At 29.1% G+C, this 17,204-nt stretch overlaps 1 protein-coding gene across 1 annotated transcript in view; it reads right to left on the bottom strand.

Moving 5' to 3' along the window:
* LOC132938758 (glycosyltransferase 25 family member) overlaps window positions 1–17,204 on the bottom strand; it is a 72,695-nt gene that overhangs the window by 13,535 nt on the left and 41,956 nt on the right. Inside the window, exons 6-7 of the mRNA XM_061005776.1 lie at window positions 5,772–5,846; window positions 5,641–5,698 (exon numbers count right to left, since the gene is read on the bottom strand). Coding sequence (XP_060861759.1) covers window positions 5,641–5,698; window positions 5,772–5,846 — 133 coding nt within the window. The remainder of the gene's footprint in view (window positions 1–5,640; window positions 5,699–5,771; window positions 5,847–17,204) is intronic.

A 17,204-nucleotide genomic window follows, 5' to 3' on the forward strand; every position in this document is an offset into this window, starting at 1 on the left:
AAAAATGGAAATTATTAAAACATAATAATAAACCACGTTTAAGACTTCTGTAAATTATTACACAGATTAATATTAAATATTTTTTCTAACAATAACTAAAGCAAACTCGAAAATACATAACGACATCCTTTAAATACGACCTCTAAAATATAGATGAACATGCTTGTAAAATCATAAGCCACCGATTTACATCATAAAACTTATGAAATTATATAGAATTAATATTTAATATCATTAAGCAAAATAATATATTGCCAATGAATTATCTTTTTAAAATCGTTCAATAATTCTGTTTGCTAAAGTATTTTATGAAATAGAAATAAATACTCGACTTTATTTTAACATCTTGATCATAAACTATTTATCATAACTAATTTATTTTCTATTGCATAACGCGCATGGGTTATCTAGACGATATCAAATATCAAAATTGTATCATCTTCTATAAACTAAATATAATAATAAAATCATAAATCATATTATGATGAATAAAAATATAATTAAACTGAAAAAAAGAAAAGAAAATCCTAAATCCAAGTCTAGACTCAACATACGTTTACTCGTTAAAATAAGAATTCGCCCTCGTGTAGTGGTAATAACGTAAAATAATTACCATATGACTAAAATCCTTCGAAAATAATTTACTATACAATTAACAAAATTAATAACAACTATGAAAAAAAAAAAAAAACAAAAAAATGTATGTAACTTTAAAACAACTCAAATACCTACTTCAAGAATAAACGGTTAAAAAACATGCAGGTAAACCGCAAAACTTCTATTGAACCCTGCTGTTGAAAACACCATTTTACTCTAAAACTAAAGTAAATATAGGTACATAATAATATCATCTATAACTTATGAATTCACGGAACGCGCTATTTCCCTCGTTTTATACGAACTGGACTCCGATAAATACTGTTAAATTCGTGAATTGTGTAACTCTTAGTTCTGGGACTATATACACGTAGTATACAACCTTATAAATTACTATAAACTTTAACCTTCGTATAGTTTCGTGAACTACTGTGGTTTAACATATAATGATTTAGATTTAGAACAAGAAAGTATACACATTTTGTATATATATTAATATGGTATAAAACTATATTCAAGTAGCATATTATATTAGTGCAATGTTATTATAATCAATAACCAATTTTGATTTATCTGACAAACTGCAGATATATTGTAGCCAGCCGTTTCCTATATTTCTACGTTTTATACGGCCGAGCATTCAGTTATGTTATATGTATAGTTCAGTCACACATCCATATGAAATCCATAAACAAGAAAGTCTTTTGTCGCTATATGAGTTCTATATAACATTTTAGATTATTTATTCGTTATAAACGAGTGGATTCATATGTACATAGTCATAAAAAATATAAATAGTAGATGATGTTACAAGCTATAAAATCTAAAATTACTTATAAATTATAAATGAGGAGAAATTCAGTAAATAATACTACCCCAAATGCAGATAATTTATAAACATTTAACTATTTATTCTACTATACAATAAAATATTTAATTAAAAAAAAAGTAAAAATAATTCTTTGAAAAACAATTTAATCATACATTTCTAATTCTTTCCTATTTAACACGGTTGAACGACAACAAGCACAACTAATCACACAATCTTTCAATTATATTTTCCGCTGTAATTAAATTACAAGTAAATAAGTTTAAAAAACAAAAATAGATATAAACCAACGGATAAGACCAGAAAGATACTTTTGGAGTATATTTTCGCTTAAAAAAGTATTTATAGGTAGGCAATAAAAAGAATAATTAATACAAATGCATTCCTGTATTTTTAAACCATATAATTGCCTGTGACTAAAGTAATTACCTAGACAATTGTATAAAGGTAACAACGCAAAAACTAAAAACAAATTATATAGAATTTTATAAAATTATATTATTTGTAAATTAGAGAATTGTTAATTTGATATTTAGAGTGAACGGGCTACAAAATATTCTTATCATTACACATGCGCTCATTAATAGTGAAAGTTCATAAATAGAAGTTTTCCAATATAATATTATGACTACTATATTATAAACGTACAATATGATAATATTACATTCCAATTGATTGGTACGCGCGCGTGCGTATTTTAAATCATAAAACAACCGCTATAATTGAAAACTATTTTACTATTGTGTAATAAAATGAGACACAACTATTTTGGAAATCTAATAACGACCAGAAAATTCAAAATATGCGATAGGGGTTAATAACGAAAACATTGAAACGTCGTATTGCAGTTATTATTACATCAAATTATTATGTTACAATACTTATACTATAATATATAACGCGTTGACAAAAACACTTTGGTCTTTCAATCGAGAGAATTGGAAAAACATACAAAACACCGTAATATATCCTAGTCTTTACATTAAACACACACACACACACACACACACATACACACACACCCCTACATAAATTCTACTCTAGTTTCCTTCTATATATTATATTCTATAGAGTATTATAGACACACCGCTTTCGATGTCGGTTTCGACGGACGTCCGGACAACACCGACGAGAGGCTGTTGTTGTATTACACTATAGTAGTGTAACCTACCTAGCCTTCCTATTCCACGTGAATGCGCACTTGTCCGTTTGACATCACGAATGAAACTCCTCTGAGATTTATTTGTAGTTTGAACACAAAGAATTATCGATTTATAAGACGCTTTCGGTATTATTGTTAGATTTTATTATTTCATCAGACATAGGCAGATCAATTGAATTTTTTTCACTTATCATTTGATAATAGTTATGTTCAAAACAACACTTCCCGATAAAAAAGGCAAACATTCGTGTTATACATAAACTACTCTATAGTAATGACTAATAAGTAATGTTAACTGCATACAGTATATAATGTCATAACGTCTAATTTATTAATTATTCAAGTTTGTTTGTTTCGTTTACGGTCCTATGATAATAATTGAAAAAATAGCCTTCGCAATTCACAGTACTATATGATACATACAGGGTGATTCCCCAAGCACGCTCAACATTTTGTTTTCCTTTATAAACAAATATTTATTTAAATTTAGATTTTTAGAATTTTAAAGTTTAATGCCCATAATATATTAACAAAAATACCCTTTTTGTATCGTCCCGTGTTAATACAAACTTCTTTTTTTCAAATATGAATCTCTCTTTTTTATTTTAAATTGTTGAGTAGGTAGTTGGTTTTTTTTTAAATGTTGATTTACATAAATTCAAATTCAAACAGTTAGGTAGTTTTTTACCTACTAATGATAATAATCCAAGGAAAATAAATATGGGGGCTATGATGAATTGAAAATTATAGTATTTAATTATTATAAAAATCATCTGAATAACAATAACAGTACAACATTGTGGTTTTCATTAAAAAAAAAGTTTGTATCACCACTGCAATCGTATTAAAATCTAAGTACATAATTGAAAATATGTTCTTTAAGTTTAGGTACTAAAAAATTACAAGTCACAATTTGTATTTATGCATTATTAAAGAATAAAATGAGGTGCGAGCGTGCTTAGCAAGCAACCCTGTATATATATATGTATATTGTAAAACCCCTTTTCTTCATAAACATAAAATAACACTTTACAAATTAATGCGACATATTGCGGGACAACATCTTAAGTAACAATAGACTATAGTATAGGAAAAAGTCCATTAAACTAATTGTATTATTATTAATCTTATTGTTTTGAAATATAATTGTTAATAAACATATAGATAGACATATAGCGACCCAAGGCTTGCCCAAGGACTTGTGGCGTCCGGCGCAAAGACAAAGAGACCAGGTGCGTACATATTAGTGGCGCCAAATTTCCAACAGACCCGCAGGGGCATTTTCCCCACATCACCTTAAAACCTTCTCCAATTCAACTTTTGAATTTTAAATTAAACTACTGAAAACGCTTTTTATTTAATTAATTATTGTTAAAATGCAATAAGTTTATAATTAAAATAATGTACCAACCTATAAAATTGTTTATTGTATTCAAGTTGTTTTTGGGCTAAAATTGTAAAAAAGTTTACAATGTAATACATAACAGACTTAAGTAGATGATAAAATGTTTAGTTAAACAACATATCGATAAAATAATCGATACGAAAATCAAACATTATTACTAAATTTTCTTATAACTGATTTAATCTCTAACACCACCCACTCATGGTTATATGGGGACTGCAGTACATGAAAATAGGGATCATTGGTGACTATAGTGTGATCAGTGTATTTAAAAATAACACAATTAGGGGATGATGCGTTAATGGTTAGATTAAAACGTTGGTTATTTGATATTAAATTTATGGGTACGGTATTGTATAAAAATCTGTAAGCCAACACAACTGATACCATTGTTTACCTCGATATCATAAAAACACAATTGTTTCTCTTGTTCAAATGTTAGGTTCTTTATCGTTCAGATGTTTCTGTGCGAGTGAAACCCATAGTTTCTCACTCCGTGATGACTATGTAATAAAGATATTGATGGCGTTTAATATCAATGGTTTAACCTCCCTAAATTTAATCAATTTAACAAAAATATAACAAAAACATACCATTATAGTCAACATTTTTGTATAGAGATTTTTATATAGAAAAATTTAATTCCAAACAAGTGGTTAATTAGTTATAAATATTTAGGTTTTGATGAGCGTAATGGAATGCCACAGAGAGTACCGCACAAAATGTTGGTTAGCTACTCCACTTATCAAAACTTTATACACCATTATAGCTTATCGACAATTAATTCAAAATATAATTTGTAACTGCTCAGAAAATATTCTGAAAAATAATCACACTGTACGTATACTATTACAGTAATATTATATACTACAATAAGTATACATATAAATACCACACTACGGATTTCGTTTTAAGACATTTCTCAACTTCATTACTTAACACCCCCAAGTCCCCAACCAGCACACCCATCCATCAGTAAACAGGCGTCTTCCTCGTTCATCTTCTGCGTGACATTAGTTTTCGACGGTGCAATATCATTGGGATAATGGATTTACGACAGTTGAAAAAATCGAAAAGAAACTTACGACCACAAAATCCTATTTATAGTCTCCGCGGCGACAATATCATCGTTATCGCCAACGAACCAACGACACATGCATGTGCCGTAACTAATATTTATTTTATCACGAGTGGATTTGAGACTCCAAAAAAATCACTATAACAATAATGAATTTTCTTACAGCAATAGAAGAAGGAACTTAAAGGATAAGTTTTTCATGGCGCAATTCTCAAAACGGCATCATAATAATATCCAATCCGAAACACGAGGGTAGATCAATATTACGATAAATTTACGAAACAATACCACCTCACTGAAACAATGATCGCTTATAACCAACCTTATTTATAGTTGAGAATGTTTATACTGTTCTACAATTTTTATACTCCATTCTCGTATCTGTACAATATACATATTATATTGATAATTTATAATGCACCTCGTGAGCGAACTAATTCACTAGGTAACATATTATATAATGAATAGTAAAAATATTATTGATATATTATGTCTATCGTAGTATACACGGGACACGCTCAATAATAACTTAATTTAATTTAACAAAATATTTAAAATAGCATTTTTACCTTTGCCCAAATTCTGTAATGGCTCATGAAGCATCCAATCTCTCCTTTAGTAATTGGCCTATAAAAGACAACAATTAAAACATAATTAAATATAAAACGTTCTTCAAAGCAAAATAATAAAACTAATTTACCGTTTATAATAGGGGTCTTTATAACCAGGCATGAGCCTCACGCCCATGAACTCCAAATCCGTTTCGGTCAGGGCTCTGGAAATAAAAACACAATTAATTTACACTCTACGTTATCGTCGTAACCGCATTCAATAATTTAGGAGCTTGGGATAAGTACTAGGTATAAAGGTGTATTCCAGATTACTGACACTTACGCTTTATTCGTTTTTACAATGGCACTCGAACTACATAATACCTACGATTCAAACCATCGGCAATTTATTTTACTATATTGGACATTTCTTTAAGACCAGCCATTGAACGTGACAATTTCGAAATTAACTACTAAGTGAAATTCTTTTTTAATGTATTTATTTTAATTTATCTAACATTTTGGTTATTTAAATTCAAAGCATTGGAATGTATTTAATCTTCGGAGGTCACATACAATTTCCCATCTATGATTAATAATTTTACGCTTATCTGATCTAAACAATCTTAAAGAAAACATCCTGCTAAAACGAATCCATTATATTATTTAAAAAGCCCTAATCTTATACAAGATAGCAATTTGGTTGTCAAATTAAGAACTCGACACTTATTGTTTCAACCAAACCTGTTTCACCAAATACATGTATACACTTGAATAAAAATATCGACAGCTCTCGATTGTATAGAATATTACACAGCTGCTTTTCTAGACATTTCGAAAGCTTTCGACCACGTATGTTACCAATATCTCCTTTTAAAAATAAAACTTTCTGTTTCCTTAGAATTTTTTAACGATTTAATTCTATCTAACTGAACGGACTTTTACATTTCTCGTTGAATCAGAACTTTTCTACGAAGCTCCAATACAATATAATGTTCTTCCAAGGACCAACATTTAATAACACGTTCGTTGCAAACTACAAAGACGATAAAGACATTATATTCTTCCGTAGGGCCCAGTCATCACTACTGAAAAACAACAGTCACATTTAAGTAGGGAACCTGGCCAATTTGTAAACAAAACGATGCTTCGAAGTTACTGAATCCAACTAATCTAAATCTATACACATAGGATTTTCGTTAAGAAATGGAAATTGTCCAATTTAATAATATACAAATACCAAATTCACAAAAGACTAAATATATATGAATAACGTTCGACAAACGTCTTACTTGGTCTCCGCATTAACATAAAATAAGAATCACACTAAACAACAGAAAACGGTTGCTCCATAATTTATGATCAAATCATTTGAACTCACCACGCATATCTAACTATAAATATTTACAAGCTCCTTCTAAAGTCAAAATTAACAACAACCAATATTATTATTTATTACTTACATTGCAAACGTATAGATAGTTATATTACATTTATTAAAATATAAAAAAAAAAATGTTTGTTTCTTTCTAAGTCAAGATACACATCGTATATAGATGCACATAAAAAATCTGAAATTATTATAAGTACCCAAAAATCATTTAAATGTATATAGTAAAATATTACATTTTGTAGTGACGTATTAATTGTATGATCATAATGGTATAATATATACGTGACTCAACAAAAACATTGATTACATTTTTCACCCTTCGCCAAATAATATGATGAATATTATCGTAGTTTAATCAAATTATAAAAATGTTGATCGATTATCTCATTTTAATAAGAAACTTAAACATCTTTGAAATTAATATTATACTTAAGATGAAAAATGAAATACATATTCAGCAAATATGTAGAGAAACAAGAAAAAGCTTTAAATATGTGAAAACTTGATTTATTTAATTTATTTTAAGATGGGAAAATGATTTATATCGAGGGAGAAATTGAACAGGATAAATGGTAAAAAATGAAATATACAACAAAATCCTTTTATTAATTACAAAAGACTATAATATTATAACTATAATTATTTTTATTTTAACTGTTAACGAAACTTTAAAATTAATTTTCCGTTACATCATAAAAAAGAAAAACAATAATAAAAATCAACAAAAATACAAGAAACTTTATCTTACTTTAATAAAACAATTATAAAATTATAAACAACGTCAGTTATATTTCTTAAAGTTTCTTAAACAAACGATCCAAATTTCAAATGGATTTTAACTTCAACTAACCATTTTATCGGGTACCTTATCTAAAATTCAACAGAATTGTATTTCTAATAAATATGTTAGTCGGATACTTTTAATTTATGAATTCTGAAACTATTAAAACTGGAGTATTTATAAAATAAAAATATCTTCACATATATGCTTTTTAAATCTTCATACGCAATTAATACCTACCTAGAACATTACAAATTCTCCAGTACCTGACAATTTCTTGAAAAAGACGAAAGCTTTAATAAAACATTATTTTAGATTAAAGCTAAGCGACACTCAACGACTTAAAAATTACTCTAGCATAAAAATATCATCGATATATAAGTACATTGTTTTCATCGGTACACTGATCCTTATATTGTTTCTATAAGAATATAACCCACTTGAGTAAAAACCAATAACAACATTTATTAGAGTTTAGGCGAGTATTGCGAGTATTAAACTGAATAGTGGCAGAGGATTGGGTAAATATTTTAGGTAAACATATCACACTGCGGACCAAATATATTACATGGAAACAGATTGTACCACATGATAATAAAATGATAGAACAACGTAAATCATAGAGCAGTTGGCATCGTAAATGGTTTCAAGTTGTATATTTATCACTCTAATGGGGGGGAGGGGGTTAAATTTAAAATGATGTCCGCAACGGAAAATGTTATGTCACTATAATACAAACATGATATCATTAAGCTATTCACAGTTATTCTTTTGATTCACGAACACTAAAGATTATCAAAAATAATTAAGCTCAGCATAAAACATCATCTTGTCCGGAAATACTTTGAATAATACTATTCAGTAGAAATGTTTTGTTTTGTTTTATTCAGTTAGTTAGCATAAATATTTTACAAGTTATATAAATCATATTGTATACCATACCCTAAATTTAAATTGTTTTCGCATAATGGTATACCTTCGGAATACAATCATAAACATCAGCTTGAACAAGGTTGATTTTATGTAATATTATAAACGAATTATGTGATTTTAAAATCCATTATAAGTTTTGAAATATTAAAATTATTATATAGGTACAATAGGTACATACATATATATAATATATATATACGGCATACGAATTAATAAGCAGAAACTTCAAAAATTATTTTTATTTTTTATTGAGCGAAAAATATTTTAAAATTTAAAAAAGAAGCACTTGCGTGAATACAAATTATTTTTCCGCACCATGGTGCGGTCAACGTTTGATTGGTATAATATTGTAGTCTGCGTGCATACAAATCAAACGTTCGCACAAACCATATTTTATAAAAAAAATTCTAAAACGACTCTCACCCGTAGCCTTATAAATTATAGTGTTCCCCGCCGAACACAACTCAAACGAACAAATTGTAAACAACTCGTTCGTATGTGCACAACAATATTAACTTTTTCAATCAATAATGTTATAATTTAATTTGCCTAAATTTAATTTGTGAAGTACCTAGTAAAATACACACTAGACTCCTGAATATGATTTGAGTGGTTGGCACTCGTTAGCGCAACTCGAAATGTTATTAGCTGCCTAAACTTTTTGTAAAAAACCACAATGGTTCATTTATACGAATAGATAGCAAGTTTTTTTTAGAATATAAATTGGAATTACAAACAGATTCGGATTGTTACTTTTAAATTTGAAAAACATATTTTTTTAATACTCAACGGAATTATTCATAACACAAAACCAAACGCAAAAATTATTAGTAGTTTCGATATAGGTACATATTTTATTTGCACCAGTTTAAGTCGGTCAAACAAAAACAAAACTAAATTTTACTAGTGCAGCCAAAATAAATACTCACATCTCACATTATATATATTTAATAACTATAATAATAATAATACACCACGATTTACGTGAACAAGTTATTAATTAATGTAAGTCAGACACTTATCTATTATCTCACTTGTTTTCATAAGCATTAAATATAATTAGTATATGCTTATAAGTTTTACAAGATTAAAAATTACATCTATCTATTTTTTTTTTTTTTCAATGATTTATATTTACAACAAACTAATTATTATTTTGAAATATAATATTTTTACCTGAACATTTTTGTTAGTAACAGCTTTGAAAGAGAGACAGAGGCGCCTGTAGCCTTTTTGTATATTATATAAAAATGCAAAATGACTGAAATTTAATAATAAAAATAATTAATACCAATTAAAAATTATTTTGTACAATTATTCTTCTATCCTTCCAAAATAAAAATATTATAAAAAAAAATTCACTATTGGTATTTTGTAACATAAATATCGAATATTTAACAAGTAATTTAATATGAATTATAACCTTTAAATATTTACATATTATTACAAGACCATTTATGATTTGTTATTATACCAAAAATAATAAATCGAGAATTTTGAGATTTTGAGATTTTACACTGTTGCACGGTTATCGAACTGTCAAGATTCAAAAATAGTTTTATAATATATAAGCTTAATATTATGACGTTCGCATGTCTATATTAGATAATTTGTATTTAATTTCATCATCGAACAAACATGTTAAAATACAGTAAATTATTCTTTCTTTTAAAAATTATGAATACAATATTCAAACAAAAAACACATAAAAAAAAAGAAACATATAATAAATAATATGATACAAAAATATTATGTGGCTTGGCGCAGCGCGTTGGCTGCTACCAGTCCCGCAATACGACTGAGAATAAGTAACGCCCGCTGACACTAATTCCCGGATGGGTGACCACCCCCGGGTTTGTAGTAGTGAAAATCTTAACACACATACACGTGTTTGCTTTCCTACCGTAACAACCGTAACAACATCTTAGCATACCAAACTTACCAACCACAGTTCATGATACCCTATAACAGCTAATGATCATAGTTTCAGGGCTTAAGTTCAATATAAAAAATAAAATACCTACATAATATATTATCTATAAATGAAGCGAATTGATTATAAGAGGAATATTTGTATAGGTGCATAAAATATATAATTACGTTAATTACAGCAGCGACAATGACAGATGCTGTTTTTTACTTTGTATGGTGAAGTTACGTTAAAGCAAAATTATCATTAAATAATATTCAGTCCAATTGTATAAACGTAAGAAGATTAAAATACTGGTGTTCGGTTACGTAAGATACACTTAATAATTTATTATTATTATTATTATTATTATTATTGTTACTCAAGCGTGTTTAAGAACGGAAAATACGAAAACAAAGATAATAAATAGTACGAGACCCGACAGCAGTTGAAATAATTGTGAAAAAAAAACGAACGTAAGTGTATATAAATTGCATTATTTTTATTTCCCGATTGCAGTTCGGTTTATTCTTAGAGTAAATAGTTTTTGACTCGGAAGGAGCGCGCGTATCGTGGAGGTATGAGGAGAATAAATCTCGCCCCTCGGCTATCTTTTTTACAACATAAGATATTATATTAAAGTTAGTATTTTTTTTATTTTCAATGCGTGCATAGTTTCATTTTTTACCTTGAGTAATAAATTCAAACCTGCGTTACCACAGCATCCGAGACGAATTGAACAATATTTACATTTTCAATTCTCTGTAATTCATACACCGAATTTGGTCAGGCTCAACTACATTTTAATTTATTCAATAATATCAATCATAAAAATTATTACATACCTATTATATACATCAGATACATGCATATGATATTAATAATCTATGATGCCTGCAGCTAATATCACCAAGTATTTTATTTATTTCACACACCTAAGTTATATTATGAATATTAACGGGAGTAATTCGGAGTATATTATAAATATTAACGCAGGGTATACAACATACGTGGGATGTATAGGATAGTAAAATTCTGAAAGCAAACATTATTTTGTACGTATATAAGTAATATTATTATAGTGCATATTTGACATTAATTAATTTCAAAAATCCAACAAACTTCCCCCGTCGATTATCTATGGGCAATTTATATAGGTGGGGGGAGGGGCACATGGTTCGACGCCGAGTAATTTTGTAATTCGAAAGCGTAAATATTTGTTTACTTTGGTCAATAAAACACAAAAGCAAACAGTCATCGATAAGAATTTACAATACCCTCACACGAATCAATCATTTGGCATACCGAAAACGGTTTTATTCCGAATACGCGTTATTGTTCTTATCACCCGATATATTATTATTTATTGCCAAAACGGTCGATTCACGGGGTCACGTGTTTTTCTTAGACGTATTAAAAACGACACCGCGTCACCGCGTATATATAAATACGACTTACAGATAATGTCGCTTCGACAAAACGTTTCGCTATATTTCATGATTGATTTTTTTCCCGCGAGAAAACTGCGACATCTTAGATCCCGTGAGGGAAAACGCGAAACGCCATCACGGCGGTGCGACGATGTTTACGACGGCGGTACATTCGCGTCACATCTATGCTCGCCCATTTTTAACCTACACGATCTACTCGTATATCGGCTCATACGTAGAAACATTTGGGGTGTTTGAACAACCGTTTACGTCGGAAAACGGTTTCGTATATTATGTAATGTATTCGTAGTGATTCAACAAGCATAACGCACAGCCCTCCATCCCATTTTGCTCTCCTGCAATCATGCGTTTATTCAAATTCTAGTTTTTCGAATAACTAACTAGGTGTATACTTAAAGGTGATATTTTCAAATACATATAGTTGTCGTACGGCGTTACAAAGTGTTTTGTGGTGATGAAATGTCTTTTTTCAAACAAGAACTTCATATTTTTAAAAATGTCAATGCATCTAAATCAAAGTTTGCACGATTATCTGAGGTCGTGGACTTAAAGTAGGAATACTAATTATGATAGTCCATGGTTTAAAAGTTATGAGGACTTTGACTATATTATTAAAACCATAGTAATTAATAGGTATTAGTTATTAATATCTGTCCATTCAGATTTTACAAATTGTAAAAATTGTCTGAGAAATAAATAAGTACTCTACTTACAGTGTTTTTACAACTGTTTTCCGCGGAACCCTGGGGTTTCGCGAATAAGTCGTAGGGGTTCTATTACTCAAAACTTCTATCCTTCTCTTTTGATAAGTTATTAATATTAATTTTCATAGAGGTTCCGCATAAAAAAATAAAATATTGTTCGGTGTTCCGTGATCTCAAAAAGTTTAAGAAACACTGCAGTCTATTAAATATTACATTCATGGCTCATCGTATGTTCAATTTATACCTAACCATAACTCAATGAATACATTATGTACGCGCAACATATATAGGTAGTAATTTTAAAAAAAAAGAAAAAGAAAAAATAAATGTACAAAATATAAATGATGGAATTTTTTTAAAACGTGACGTACACATAATATAGTGCGGTGTTAAGTGAAGTTCTACTCGCGTATATACAAGGTAAGTAAAAGTATGACGTACAACAGTGTATGTATATCGGTACCTATAACCACAAAGCACAATACTCAAATGCTGTCCGTCGTATGAATGTAATATATTTATATATATATAAATCAATTTCACCGGGGAAAAAAGGAGAAAAAAAGCGGCGACAAGTGACTATTTTTCTTACACGCCACGTAGTAGACGGTTCTCTTTTTCTTTTCGTTCTTTAAACATTCGTTTCGTGTTTGTGAAGGATTTAAAAATAAACGCATTTTGCCGTTTTTCGGACCCAACGGCCATCTTGGCGAAATCGGTTTGTTTTTTAAAAAATATTCTCGCACACTATAAGAAAACGATTGCAACGGGCAGCAATACGAATATTGTGCTACATTTTATTCGCGTTCCGTGACTCTAGTGTGTTATAATAAACGTGATATACATGATTATGGTTAGGAAGGGGGGGAACGACAACGACGACTCACCTCGGCCGGAAGGTTTGTCCGCGGCGGCGCGGTGGCCTCATATATATGCGAGAGGAAATTTTCTCCTCGACGTAAGTAATTTGTACCAGTGCGGTGAGCAGGTACCTATATATAAAATATATATTAAGCATTACAAGTGTATGGGTGGGTGTGTAAATTTGTGTGCGTGTGTGTGTGTGTGTGTGTGTGCGTGTGTGTGTGTGTGTGTGTGTGTGTGCGTGCGTGTGTGTGTGTGTGTGTGTGTGTGTGTGTGTGTGTGTGTGTGTGTGTGTGTGTGTGTGTGTGTGTGTGTGTGTGTGTGTGTGTGTGTGTGTGTGTGTGTGTGTGTGTGTGTGTGTGTGTGTGTGTGTGTGTGTGTGTGTGTGTGTGTGTGTTTGTTTCATAATGTTAGTATAGATATAGTCGTAGACCGCGTACCACCTGGCACCGAGGAAACGTGTTTAGCAGCTATTATCAATTTTAATCTCCGGACTTCACTTCCAGATAATAATAATAATATTGTGTAGGTGTTTTTCAAACGAACAGCAGTTAATATTTATTTTTTTTTTAATTCTGCAGTATTACGTTCCACGACTTCACCGCAGGATGAACAAATAAAGTACTTGCAACATAACAGACACAAATAATATATTTATGTCTTGTTTTTGATTTTACTTGCTGAATTATTAGGGTACGCAGAGAAGTTCAGCAAACGAATGCCTCTAAAATCACCAGCTACAATTATTTTCGATACTCAAACCTGGTATAACACCAAGTACCGGGCACTACGGTCATCGGTAAACCATCCACAAACATAACATACTCTGGAAAGCAAATGTTTTACTAGATACACGCTCTGTCTAAATAAAACAAGACAAAAATAAAATCTACAAGATTTTCGACCATTTTATTTAAATTGAATATCAAATATCGAATCTAATGCACTATTTCATATAAAAATCACATTCTTTGATTTTTTTGTATTTTTTTCATAAATAATAATAAAGTACTGGGAAATTGCAATATCTATAAAATAGATAATGTAAAAGCGAAGGTATACGATGGAAAAAAAGTAATAAGAAAATGATAAAAAAAAAACAGTGAAACACAATACAACTCTAATTTGGATGCGGGGGCTTTCCGAAATATTAAATAACGCGCGCTCAGACACATACGTAGCGGAAATTATGTTGTATTATAGAGCGTAACCTATATATTTTATTTTCACAGTTCCTTTTATTTTATTTTCCGTGAACAATTATATACAAAACAAACATTTTTTATGAAAAATTCATTTAGGCGCATTTTTAATTCAAATTACGTTAGAACCATTGCACTTTTGAATTAGCTGCAAAATGTATTCACTAAAAACATAAATATTATATAATATTAAAAACGTGTTTTTATATCATAAAGATAACACATTTATATATTTAACTATACATTTAATCATCATAATATCATTCCAATTGACGTTTATTATGCACCAAAAAAAATAACAAATAATTACACTAATAAATTGTACATATCATATTATGAATAAAAATCATCGTCGCATAAAAACATTTAAGTACCGCGTAAAAAACAATTCGTAGACATTAATTTGTATTATCTATTCGTGTGAGTTTTATTTATAAGTTTATAACATAACAAACTAACAATATTACACAAAACCCTACGATTGACGAGTGAGAGAGGAGATGGGACGAGTGAAAGAGTAAAAATTAAAAATACCACATAAAAATTTATTAATATGTCAACGTTGTATATGTACTATATATAATATATTGTATAGATTATCATTACGAGTAATTATATTACCACTATAAATTCGTAAAATTTACACAACTAAACAATTGTACGTTTTACATTCGGTGCCGACAAATCACATCGAACAAATAATTTATGGTTTTATATAACGACTGGTGCTTTTATGCCAAGTTTGAAAACAAATTGTATATATACACCGCAACCTTGAATTATAGTAAACGCACGCGTCGTATTCGTATAATTCGTTAGATGAAAATTTTTTTAAAAAAATGCACTCTTTTGTTTATCTACGGGTATACCTATAAATATGTTAATACAATCGAATAACGAGAGATCTTTATGGAATGGTATAATTTGAATTTGAAAAGTTTTCTTGGAAATTGTTTAATCGAACAAAATGTAATTTTAATCGACGGCCGTAATTAATATTTATACAGTGCACCGATTCGAATGAACGTATAGTAAATATACCAACACGAGCTTTTGTTTTCGGTAAATATGAGTTACAATTTATTATTAAATGTGTTAAGGGCCGTGTGGGAAATCTGTCATTGTAAGAAATACCCGGATACTGTTCACGTTGCCCTATATAAACACGTGCCAAGTAAGAGAATATCGATAATTTCTAACGGTGTTCAGTCATTATTTACGAAATGACCATGTTAAACGGACCACATCAGATCACATAGCTAATATACGTACCCTAATAAGAAGCAAGCCATTTAACGCGACCCCAGATGGATCAAAAGTCATAAATGTTAATACGAACATTATTACCAATGAACGGCAGTACGCCACACACAAGTATCGTTTTCAAACCTATTCTAACTAATTGAATTCATAATATTTTAATAAGTCAGATATTATGCCAATCTCATCACACTTTTAATTCGATCCTAGAATTATTTATAAGATAAAAAACAACAAGTTTTTAATTAGATAACAAACACATTATATTATTCTTAATAGTTTGTAACTATGGACTAATTCAACACAACGCGCTGTAATAAATAATAACATTAAATAATATTATAGTTATTAAATCGCATATTATATGCATAATTTTGAGTTTTATCGTTAACACACACTATTTTCTAGTATGAATTCATCACACAAAATGGTAATAATTCGAGAGTAGAGTGTAAAAATCATATAATATTACTATTGAAGTTGTACACAATTCGCAGGTGACTTGATAAATATGTTATATAAATTCCGTTAGCCGAATTGTATAAAACATTATGGAAATCGAATGGACCAAAATCGTGTATAATATATAAATGTACTAATTGAATAGTTAAGTTTTTCAACTAAAAATAATAATAAAAAAATAACAATTATTACAAAATCATAAAAACCATCATTTTATGAAGAGCACAATAACCATTAACCATACATATCTGTGATAATACAATATATAACCTATAATAATACAGAAAACTAAAAATATAAATTCACCACTGCGTGCAACTGAATTGATTTTAACATAATAAACAAAAAAACGATATTTCGTTCTAAATATATTTTACAAAATTCTAATAAATACGTGCGATTAAAAACAAAAATTAAAATTACATTGTTCAAACACTAAAATAAAAATATATATTTATATGTGTATGTACTAATTCTAAAATCTACTGCGTACCTTCTCAAAGTCTAATTTACAGAGCTTAACATACGTTTCACGTTAAATAACATTTAATTACGATGTGTTGGTCCAACTTACATAATAAATTAAAAATTACTGATAATATTTAAAAATAATTTAAATATAA

This window comes from Metopolophium dirhodum, chromosome 2 (assembly GCF_019925205.1).
Source record: "Metopolophium dirhodum isolate CAU chromosome 2, ASM1992520v1, whole genome shotgun sequence".
NCBI classification, from domain to species: Eukaryota; Metazoa; Arthropoda; class Insecta; order Hemiptera; family Aphididae; genus Metopolophium; species Metopolophium dirhodum.